Source organism: Contarinia nasturtii, unplaced genomic scaffold (assembly GCF_009176525.2).
Source record: "Contarinia nasturtii isolate CC-2019 unplaced genomic scaffold, AAFC_CNas_1.1 Cnas_scaffold_993, whole genome shotgun sequence".
Taxonomy (NCBI): domain Eukaryota; kingdom Metazoa; phylum Arthropoda; class Insecta; order Diptera; family Cecidomyiidae; genus Contarinia; species Contarinia nasturtii.
The window spans coordinates 2,561,146-2,572,501 of NW_022198340.1; the positions used below are offsets into that span (position 1 = coordinate 2,561,146).

At 33.0% G+C, this 11,356-nt stretch overlaps 2 protein-coding genes and 1 long non-coding RNA gene across 4 annotated transcripts; 1 reads left to right on the top strand and 2 right to left on the bottom strand.

Annotated features, from left to right (window-relative positions):
• The first annotated feature begins 356 nt into the window (after positions 1 to 356).
• LOC116343310 (inner centromere protein-like) lies at positions 357 to 2,015 on the top strand. Of its 2 annotated transcripts, none has more exons than XM_031771303.1 (4): positions 357 to 535; positions 696 to 779; positions 870 to 959; positions 1,024 to 2,015. In XM_031771303.1, the coding sequence occupies exons 2-4, from the start codon at positions 705 to 707 to the stop codon at positions 1,648 to 1,650; spliced, it is 792 nt and encodes a 263-aa protein (XP_031627163.1). In that variant the 5' UTR covers positions 357 to 535; positions 696 to 704; the 3' UTR covers positions 1,651 to 2,015. The 2 variants fall into 2 exon arrangements, with proteins under 2 accessions (XP_031627163.1, XP_031627162.1); XM_031771302.1 differs by having other exon boundaries at positions 358 to 519.
• Positions 2,016 to 6,009: 3,994 nt separating this feature from the next.
• On the bottom strand, positions 6,010 to 8,635 carry LOC116343296 (peroxiredoxin 1). The gene is made up of 4 exons (XM_031771284.1): positions 8,504 to 8,635; positions 7,621 to 7,766; positions 6,405 to 6,690; positions 6,010 to 6,336 (listed from the first exon to the last, which is right to left on the bottom strand). The coding sequence occupies exons 2-4, from the start codon at positions 7,746 to 7,748 to the stop codon at positions 6,166 to 6,168; spliced, it is 585 nt and encodes a 194-aa protein (XP_031627144.1). The 5' UTR covers positions 7,749 to 7,766; positions 8,504 to 8,635; the 3' UTR covers positions 6,010 to 6,165.
• Positions 8,636 to 9,292: 657 nt separating this feature from the next.
• LOC116343416 lies at positions 9,293 to 10,390 on the bottom strand. The gene is made up of 3 exons (XR_004201329.1): positions 10,279 to 10,390; positions 9,616 to 9,677; positions 9,293 to 9,541 (listed from the first exon to the last, which is right to left on the bottom strand). It is a non-coding gene; the product is annotated as an uncharacterized LOC116343416 (long non-coding RNA).
• Positions 10,391 to 11,356: the final 966 nt, after the last annotated feature.

The following is an 11,356-nucleotide window of genomic DNA, read 5'->3' on the forward strand; positions in this document are numbered from 1 at the left end:
AAGACACTTTAAGTGTAAGCAAACCATAAGATTATTTTAATTTGTCGACTGCATCAACACCACCTTCTATAACAATTTAATTAAATGATTTGCTACACCAAATCATCTAAAAATATCCGAATATATAATTTCATTTTCTACGTGTTGAAATTGTGTTAAAAATTAAATTCATTAAATAATGTGAATGGCATGAATGAATAAAAAAAAATGTTCAAGTATCGCGCTTGTACCTTTTGTGTATGAACAATATTTACGAGACCAGTATGGGTGCGTTCAATGACATACGATTGACAGGACGCATTCCATATGTTTTGGCGCACATTTTTTGACAGTTAAATAGACGATGGAACATTAACACCAAACGGTGACAAAACCAAAACAAATTAGCGTCTATTTTCACATACCGTAGTTGCTTGTATTTAAAACCAACAATTTTTAAAATCAATTTCAAAGTTTATGAAATAAGTTCTAGTTTAAAATTATTGTAAAATAATTCTTGCAGTTGTTGTACATTCAAAGGTAAAAAAATAATTAGGTAAAAATAGAAGTTTTTCAAAACCAAAGGAACCGTTCATTGTTATAACAGTTTGACAGAATGTTAAATTTCAAGAAATTCTCTTATTTTGACCTCCTTCAAACAATTTTTCTGTTTAAAATACTCACATCAAATATATTTCATGTTTTTTCTCCAACAGATTGTAGAAATGTCAAAAAAAGCGATTTTACCAATACGTGAAGCGCGAACAAGGATAGCCAAAGAAAAGGCAACCTTTGAAATTGTAAGTGTTTCATTCCATTTGTCACGGGTCATAGTTACCATGTTTTGTTTTTATCTAAATTATATACTAATGACTGTAATAATTTAACAGAAGCGATATTTCATGCCAAAAAGTAAGTTGCGTCCAATTCCAGAAGATATTGAAGTTTCCTCATTCACCATTGTTGAACCGGAAGAGAATGTAAGTTTATAAAAAATATAAACAATATTTTCAAGAATATAACAAAAAATGTGTCTTTTTTCAGGATACAAACAACAATTCCAAGCGAAATTTCAAACATTTGTCGAAGGAAAACGGCAAAAATAGTGAGAAAGAATTAGTTAGCAACGCAAAACGTGCAAAGACGAAAGCAATTGCATCCCAGCCAGAGCCAAAATCAAAGAAAACCCAGTCACATCCAAAGAATAGTGCAAAGCCAAAAACAAATTTGACATCGACATCAAAGGAAATGGCACAAATTGCATCGAAGAAAATTAAAAAACCATCAAAGGATACTGAATCGACCGGTTCATCGGGCTCGTCGTTGCCAGAAGTCGTTCTGTACGATAAATCAAAGATATCGAACAGCATTATTGTTACAAATAGCTCAATGATGGAATACGGTTTTGATACACTACAAACTGACGACGATACTGAGAGTGAAAATGAAGATGAAATACACAATCCTCATTGGAGCCGGAGCAAAAATCGAATTCGCGTTATTATTAAGCAGTCAGCAATTGGAAATAAAGTTGTTGACACACTATTTGGTTCAAAAGCAGAAAACACAATTTCGGTAGAAATTTTCCCCACAATCAAACCTATTGTTCGACGTCGGTCCACAGCCGTTTGGAATACACCACCACGCTATTCAATGTTACCAAAGTATTAGTAGTCATTGATCTCACACAACATTATCGTAGATCGAATCATTTTCATAATATCAGAGAGATTAATATGCCAAATCGACATTAGATAATTTTTTCAAACATTTTATACCGATTTCATTGAATATTCACAAACAAACAATTTTCTTTATTTATCAATTCGATTTCATTCAGAATGTCATTTTTCATTTGTTTCATTAATTTAATTTTAGTTTATCGTTACTTTTCAAATAGTGGTATTACTTTGAAAAATGTTCACATTTTTATGCACGACTGTCTACCTCAATCTATGGCCAAAAAAGGCATGGAAATGCGGGATTGTATGATAAGAAATTTTGTTAAATAAATTTAAATAAAAATTTAAAATTAACATTTTACGCTACTTTTTAAACCGCTCTTAATATTCAAGGAAACCAGGTGGAAAGTGTCCACTGGAAACAAGGTTAGATTTAAAATTCCACAGACAAACATCGATTAGCGAGTGGCCATTATACATTAAGGCTGGTCATGAACGCAGCTGTTCGTGTTTGTTTGTGTTCGTTCGCGAAAACTGCGTACAAGAACAAACACAACCCTAAAAGAACCATACGACGAACGTGGATGCAGTATTTTGGTGATTAATTTGTGATTTCCAAAAATGTTTTGAAAATTTCGATACGACATCTGGCGGACATTTTCTGAACAAACTCCTTGGGACAGAAATATCAATTTTTCGATTTTCACACTAAAAGTCGAAGTTGAATGAAATCTAGCAAAGCGAACACTTAGATCCAAATAAATGGTGTCATATTTTAGTGACCAATTTGTGACTCTCAAAAATGTCATCATTAATCAAAATACTACTCAACTTTTGAGTGCTCTATACCGAGTCTCCGAGAGTTTCATATAAACTTCCTATGTAACACCTATTGAATAGTGGCCGAATGCCAATCGTGATTTGGGTGATAAGGAATGCGATTTTTTTCATTCTGATTCACCAGATGGTACAGAAAATTGAATAGTATTTGTAAATCGAAGAAAAATTTTTAATTATTTTTTTCATTTTTCACGATTTTTTACCATCTACATGGGAAGGCTTATATGAAACTCTCGGAGATTCGGTATAATGCACAAATGAGTTAAAATAAATGGTATACTAGCCAGAATTTGATACTTGAACGACATTGAAAATGAATGTGATACCGGAGCCCGATCATGGTATAGGATTTCCTATATAAAACTTGTAACTAACAACACCTCTAATGCGTATTCCGAGTACTAATTGACGTTTGTGACAATATGGCTGTCCCGGTTTGGCAAAATCATAATGAATCGATTAAACTGCGTTAAACTGTTAAATTAAAACAGTAGAAATAAATAAATTTTAATTTTTTACATTTTTGAAAATAAAAAATCTTTTGTTTTTTAATTTTGTGAGATTTTCTGTCCACAATATTCAAAAATATTAAATCAATAAAAATGAATTGGTTGACATAACCTCACTTTTGTGTCACAATCGTGATAAACCGATCAAATAATTATTAAAACGAAAGTGAGGTTATGTCAACTAATTCATTTTTATTAATTTAATATTTTTGAATATTGTGGACAGAAAATCTCACAAAATTAAAAAAACAAAAGATTTTTTATTTTCAAAAATGTAAAAAATTAAAATCTATTTATTTCTACTGTTTTATTTTAACAGTTTAACGCAGTTTAATCGATTCATTATGATTTTGCCCAACCGTGACGGCCATATTGTCACAAACGTCAATTAGTACTCGGAATACGCATTAGAGGTGTTGTTAGCTACGGGCATGATCAGGCTTCGTGTGATACATACCACTTTTATTTTCAATATTTTTCAAGTATCAGATTTATTTTAAACGCGAGTTAGTATCTCATTTATTTTAATTCACCGTCTTGCTAGGGGGAAATAACGTTTGCAAATGCTCATCAAATGCTGCACATGGCAGCGCATACGTTAAGGAACATTCGCAAGCGTATTTGTTAGCAACGCATACAGTCACTTCGCTATCGTGCTTAGACTGTAAAACTGCTTGCAAGTGTAGACTGCCAATACGTGCAAATGCGTACCAATGCCTGCTAATGCCGAGCACGTACACTAATAGTTATTTCCCCCTCGCCGTCTTGTATCGGTATTTTTTTAAAGAATGTTTGGAGGTCATGATTATCCTTACCCATTCATTTGGCAGTAGGAAATGTCCAAGTAAACTTAACACATCCTATATAGGATCATAAAAACACGTCTATACGATCGAAATAGAAGACAAGACATGATTCCAGTCCTTTGGACCCGAAAGAAAAGCATGGTCGACTCTAAAGTCTTCGAACATGAACTCAATCCAACAAAAGTTGTTCGCTTGTGAAGTGATGATGAAAAAGAGGACCGCATTATTTTACGGTGTTAGGGGTTATGTTGTTACCATGTTTTTAGAGGATCAAAGGTCCTTCAATGCTGAACAGTATACAACCATTTACCTGCCAGAAGTCATCATGGAGATATGAAAACCGAACCTCTGAAACTTATGATCCCCAATCAGGGCAAAAATCAGCCCATCAAACAGTCGACTATTTGACCACTAAAAAGATCGAATTGATGCACCATTCTCCGTGTACGTCTAATTCGTTACCTCTCTGTCTACAAGAGACCAAAATCAGTTGGATATAATATATTGTTCTTATTTGAAATTGAGTGTATATCCAAAAAAGTGTACTTTTTGGGGTGTCATGTCTAAGCTGCTGCCGTAGCCACACCACAAAACCAAAATTCCTTCTGTAATGGTTATTGTTCATGAAAAATGCCCAACTTTACGAATATGACAATGGTTTGCATCTGGCAGCACCAAATGTACCATATTATTCGAACTTAAGGAGCAACCCTCGTAGTACAAATACATATAGATTTTCATCCAATAATAATAATAGCAATTATAGAGAGAATTCTTTGTTTTATTTTTTCTTCTCTGTTGTTCGTTTCTCGGTTTGTCTCATTGAATCATCCCGTTTGTTGATTATTCGTGACTCGGATGAATCGGCAATGGCAAGTGAGACGAACAGAGATAGAGAGAAAAATACATCTAAAAATATATTCATAGAAAACTTACGATACATTCACTGATCGTTTACGATACATGCACTGTCTTCGATGCATTTTATATATATATATAAAATATATATTTTCTTTATTATGAAAAGACGAAAAAAAGAGATGTTTTATATAATGAAATTTATGCATATAGTTTATACTCACAATTTAATTGACCAAACACTCGTCCACTGTTGTACTGGTTTAATATGCTGATAAAAATACGTCGTTTTTCATATGTATTTTAACTGTAGCACTTATTTTTCAACCATACATCGGAAGTATATTCATGCCAATTGGTATTACATGCGGTAATTGCCGCATGCATAAGTCGCTTGTAAACAGGCAAGTGAATAGAAAAATGTATAATTTTCGATATGCACATCAAATTTTCTCAATAAATGATTTTTAATTCTGGAAAGTTGACTAGAGGAAATGAGTTACTTACTGCATGATTGATTATAATCCCATGCATTTAAATTAAATGATACTACAATAAAGTAAATGATTCCATTTTGTGAGTGATTACATCCAGATTGCTTCTGAATTATTTTCTCGATTATTATCTTTTGTTATTTAGTTCGAAACTAAATTGCACCATGTTACCCTATAAAAATGTAATCACTAAAATAATCATAGACTTTTATAGTCTTCCTTATTTTTTAATCGTTTTGATATCTAGTGTTGCCCAGTTTTGATTCTTTCTGACACCAAAAATCATCAGTTTGTAATATGAATGACATTTTTTAATTATGGATGTACAGAAATTACATGATTTATCGTATAAATCTTTATATCTAATGAAATCCACATTTGATTTTGTTGTGATTCTCCATATCATTAATTAATGACTAGCAAATTGATAAGATTACATCATTTTCTTTCTTAACAAAATATCCTCAAATGAATTAAATTCACGAATGAATTGAATATGGTAGAGTCGATTAACGTCATGTTGTCAATAAATGAACGAAAGCAACATCTTTCACGTTCGTTCCAAATTTGAATTAAAAGTCCAGAAGACACAGCTGTATGAAGTCGTTCAGGTAGAAATATTGATCAGAGCTATACCTGTTTTAATTATTCACAAAGACCCACCGTTGTTAGTTTTCAAAGTAAAGCTCCATAGATTGAATGTATTTTATTTATTAATTCTCATTTTAAATTTTCGATATAAAAAAAATCCAATTCAACGAAATGAAACATAAAAAATCGTAAAAAAAAAACATTAACTGACATAATATGGACCAATGTGAAATCTATTGATAACTGAACATTTTAGATTCTTTTTTTTTGTTTATTAAATTCATTTTGTTTAGTATTTAATAATAACAATGGTATACTGAAAGGTGTTTTGCATTGGCATTAAAATAGCCTCATTGTGTGTATTTCATACGAAAACATTGATTATTTTTCAGATACAAAACTCATTTTAGTTAGCTGTGTTGAAGTATTCTTTTGATGCTTGAACGCTTGGTTTGATGGTTTTGCTTCCTGGTTTCCAGCCTGCAGGGCAGACCTCACCATGTTCGTCAGTGAATTGGAATGCTTGAACTAAACGCAATGTTTCATCAACGCTACGACCGACCGGAAGGTCGTTGACCTGTGTGATCAATTAAAATTGAAGTAAATGAAATTATTCTTCTTTTTAAAGAAATATAGTTCAATTACCGTAATCTGACGCAAATTTCCCTTGGAGTCGATGATGTACAAACCACGGAATGGGATGCCACTCTCTTCATCCAATACACCGTAATCACGTGAAATTTTCATGGATTTATCGGCAAGAAGTGGGATGTTCATTTCGCCCAAACCACCTTCTTTGCGGCTTTGGTTCACCCATGCCAAATGAGTGAAATGGCTGTCAGTTGAGCAAGCAATCACTTCGCAATTGATGCGACGGAATTCATCGGCACGGTCCGAAAAGGCAATAATTTCAGTTGGGCACACGAAAGTGCTGAAAAAAAAGAAAGTAACAGTTTGGTTAGTTTGAATGTTTTAAGAAATTAGATAATAGCGTGACTCTTCAAAATAAATAAATAATCTCTAAAACAATCAACCGTTTTTTGAACTCAATTAACCTACGGCATGCAATATTTTCAAGAGAAATTCATTAGCATTTTTCAAACACAATACAAATACCCGATCAAAAACCGACTCGAAAACAGAAAGTTTTTGAAGTGGAAGAGAAATTGCTCGTCATGAATTTTATGTTTCCACTCAAACAGAACAAACAACACTCAAAGAGCGAACAAGACAAATAGTGTGAACGAGACAAGTAGAGTGACGATGAGAACAAAGTGTTTATCTGCTGGCGAACGGTACCTTTCAAAAGTTTTTTTTGTCTCTCAGCACAAATCATTGCGTGTTTGAAGTTGTCTTGTCTTATGGGTTTTCTTTTATCTCTTTTTATTGCTAAAATGAATTATAGTGGACAAATACCACAGTAACCGAATATTTCTAACGATGTCAATGTATTTTGATTGCCATGAACTGCACGATACATTTTTTTTCGAAGAAATAAATTGGTGTAGTTCAACTAAAAACTGCTCAAAACAAACAGCTGAATGAGAAAAAACCAATATTTTTAATGATTTCATTAACGAATAAAAAAAATATGCTTTTCATCCGTATCGAATCGATTTGAATAAAATGACACCAATCAAAAATCATCCATAAGCGATTGTAAATTCAACCGCAGTTGGATAAATTAAAAATAGAGACTAAGTAGGCAAAAAACCTACTTCTAACTTGGACGAATAATTAAAAATGAAAGGTTGTATTATATTTGCCGTTAGAGTCAATATATCGATTTACCAAAACATTGCAATGTATGTGTTCAATTCTGATGTGGGGTGTTTTTTTTAATAAACAAAAAAATACTTACAAATCCAATGGGTAGAAGAAGAGAACAACGTATTTGCCTTTGTATTGGTCAAGACTGATTTCCTGGAATTTTCCCTTCACCACAGCGGTGCCTTTGAAATGTGGGGCTGGTTTCATAATGTCTGGCATCTTGGTAATTTTCAACAGCTATTGCGAAAGAGAGACAAAAAAAAGGTATCCAAAAATTATCATTTAATAAGCGAATGATGACACACAGAAATACTAACAGATGTGAGAAAAAACCGAAATGCCCAAGCATCACACTTGTTTGAATGCGAAACGAAGGTAGAAAGAGACAAAAGACAACAGCGATGACGCAGTGTGAAAGAACAAGCGGATCTGGAAGTTTCTGCCACAACGTATGCGAGACATGCGATCGCAACACATTTTTTTGCGACTTGAAATTGTAGTTAGGCGCATTTGTGAAAGGGGGAATATGTATAAAACTTTTATGAGGCTTGAATCATTCTATCAGCATATTACGATTATCAATGCAAAAAACGATTTTTATTTCACAATTGTATGTGATGGATTTATCACGATTTCAGTGTTCGTTCAATTATTCATTTTATTGAAATGAAATTTACAAATAAAATAGTTCTCGAATCACATTTACATCCAAGCAATCTTTCAACTTTGTAATTTGCATTTATTGATGCTTGAAATGGAAACGATAGAGAAAAAAAAAATAAATCTCACACGGTTTGACGACGCGGCAATTTGGTTTCGTTGCGCAATTGACGTTGTTTTTTTTTATAAATACGGAAATCACCCGATAATTTTTGGATTTTATGACAACAATTGCGAACGAATAGATTTTCGTCATACGTAAATGAACGATTATCAAAAATCAAATTGATTAGAAATGGAAAATTTGTACATACCTTCTTTCACAGAATAATAAATGAAGAGAATTCGATTAAATCGTTTGCGAGTTTCTTGCGAGATCCAATGTATTTGACGAACAACGCTCTACTGAATTGATGGATGTGAGAACAATATTCTATAGGCGCACAACTACGTGTTTATCCATCTCTCTTCGTCCTATAGCAGACAATAGCGTGGTTTCGATGTCGTTTTTGTGTATGTAAATGTGTATTTGGCGGCATTCGGACAAGCGAAAACCGACTAACGCAACCCAAATGAAGTGAACCGTCGTGACTTTGACTGTGTATATGTCAAATAGTGAGCATTGGTATTCAAAATTCTACTCAATGTAATAGAAAAAGGTATAGCGATAGAATAATGCGGTGGATTGTAATAGCGCGAGCGAAATAGTTCAAAGTCTGATGTCACAAATGTATGTGTCTCTGTCTCTTGTCGTCTTTCAATGTTCGAAAATTTGCTCACACAAGAGCACAACATTCGATGAGTACTTTTTTATTGTTTCGAAATGTGCTCATTTTTCGAACGCACATTTTTACTCAACGAAAACGGTTTGAATATTCAAAATATTACTCATTTCTTTCATTTCATTACTTTTTATTGCAAACAACTTGTATAATAAAAATAGCAAAGAAATTTTTTTTTTTTTGAATTTCTATTATTGTCTTATTTATCAATATAATCTTTTTAATTTTCTCAATCGTTTAGACTTTAAATACTTTTAAATTTTCATAAAACTAATTATAATAATATAAAAAAATGGAAGTGAAAACAGGAAGCGACCAAACAAAGAACCTTGAACATTTACATCTCTAATGGCAGGAGATACTCCAACATAGAGATTTTTGGATGGATCAATATGTGTAATTGCGTATGTTTCACAGTTGCCTAAGCATTTATGTAATATTCTTGCCGTTTTTTATATTTTTCGCGCGCTAAATAGCATAGCGCTATCGATATGAGAACAGTGATGATGATTGCCATAATTATTGTTGCCCACATGATACCCTCATTGATGCCGGAATATGAACGGCTGCCTGTCATTTGAGAACCATATAAATTATCGTTGAACAAAGAATTTAATTTTCAGCAGCACGCCTATGCTTCTTACCACCGGTGTATCCGCCATTTGAATATGCAACTTTTCCAGCGACACGTCCTCCCATATTAGCACTAATGCATGGATGGAATTACAAAAATTCACTAATTAATTTTATGTCATGAATGAAATTAAAGTAGCGCAAATAGTTTATCAAGTTCTGCATTGAAACTGAGTTCGAAGGTGACATAACCATTTGATGGTGTCATAAAATAGGTAATGCTTTTGAAATAACCTCTAAATATTTAGATGTGTTTTAATATAAACAATAAATATTGACAAAAGTTGATTTCGTCAATGTAAATATATAAGTTTATCGCCCCCGGAATGCATCAAACGATGATTCTCCGATTTGACTGGGGTCCATTGTCCTTTTTTCACTTTCGTTCATTTATGTAATAATTCAACGGACAATCTGGCGCCACAAATTATGCTCAAAGTGATAACAGACAAAGACCAAAGCTCGCGACACTTATGTAACTATTTATCGTATTTTGTATATGCAATCATCAAGTGATGTTGTCCAAATGTGAATATGTTGACGGTTGGAGCAATGTCATACTATCCACGTAAATCGATGTAAACACAATGAATTTGTTTCTGAACTTGATAATTATTTGCTATCTCAATTTTCAAAAATAAAATTCAGTGCAGCACGTGTGAAATAAAACTTACCGATTTGGGTTCAATGGAAAAACTTTAAATATTGGATATTTACCAATGAATAATGTCGTAACAAAAATCACTTGAAAGTCAATGTATCGCAGTTGAATGTAGCTTACACACTGTTATGCATCGCGTTACATCTTCATCGACACATGATACGTCTTCACCCGTGTGTGTACCGCATGACTGGCGGTTTCACTGATAAGAAGAGCGAAACGCTTATTTTGTCGAAACCGTGGATAAAATACAAACCGTAGATCGGATGATTGTTGGCTGTTTTCTTTTTGCTTGCAATGGCCATTGTTTATGGTCGTGTGATTGTTGTTGTGGGTGCGTTGCGTTACGTTTCATTCGAATACATAATTTTTTTCTACGATTGAATTTTCCCCTTATTCCCTGGACGAACGGCATACCGTCGTATCTCTACGTGAAATATTGCTGCGTAGTCTCCTGCGTTTTCGTAGCCAAAAAGCGAAGCTTCTGTTCATTTTAATGCGATGGCGAACGTTTGATGATAGAAATGATGAGCGATAACAATGCATGTATAAATATTAATCCTGAATTAATTGACCTGCCGTAAATTGACCGAAACGCAATAGAAAGTTTTCTATTAAACAATGCCGGCGTTAAAAAAAGTTTTCCAATTCAGACGCGATGCATTTTATTTTCTATTCTATTAATATCATCTTTAATTAAGATTTTTAGCCTGAATGAAACGCAATTCCTTTATTTGGAGTATATTTACTTTATTACGCCATACATATTTTGGTTTTGTCAAAATAATTTAAGAAAATCACATGCAATATTTGTCAGTTCATATAGAATATCATTATTATTTTATTGGCTATATCAAATTTACGAAGAGACAAATTAAGAAGAAACAAAACTAATTAGAGCGGATAACACGAAAAATTATATCAATGATCCATTACGATGTTCACAGTTTTGTATGGATCTTGATATCATCGTAAATTATTATTATGATGTTAGTTTGATGATAAGAGAAATTGCTCAAATGGTTAGTTGCATGGGCCTAATGGGCCTCGCTCTTGGTCCAAATCGAGCCATTTTTCATTTGTTTTGTGCG

Bases quoted from the DNA above. Each gene is read 5' to 3' on its own strand.
- LOC116343310 (XM_031771303.1), top strand. From the start codon at position 705: ATGTCAAAAAAAGCGATTTTACCAATACGTGAAGCGCGAACAAGGATA. The intron at 780-869 runs GTAAGTGTTTCA...ATAATTTAACAG, and splicing joins AAAAGGCAACCTTTGAAATT to AAGCGATATTTCATGCCAAA. The intron at 960-1,023 runs GTAAGTTTATAA...GTCTTTTTTCAG, and splicing joins TTGTTGAACCGGAAGAGAAT to GATACAAACAACAATTCCAA.
- LOC116343296 (XM_031771284.1), bottom strand. From the start codon at position 7,748: ATGCCAGACATTATGAAACCAGCCCCACATTTCAAAGGCACCGCTGTG. The intron at 6,691-7,620 runs GTAAGTATTTTT...CTTTTTTTTCAG, and splicing joins TTCTTCTACCCATTGGATTT to CACTTTCGTGTGCCCAACTG. The intron at 6,337-6,404 runs GTAATTGAACTA...TTGATCACACAG, and splicing joins GAAATTTGCGTCAGATTACG to GTCAACGACCTTCCGGTCGG.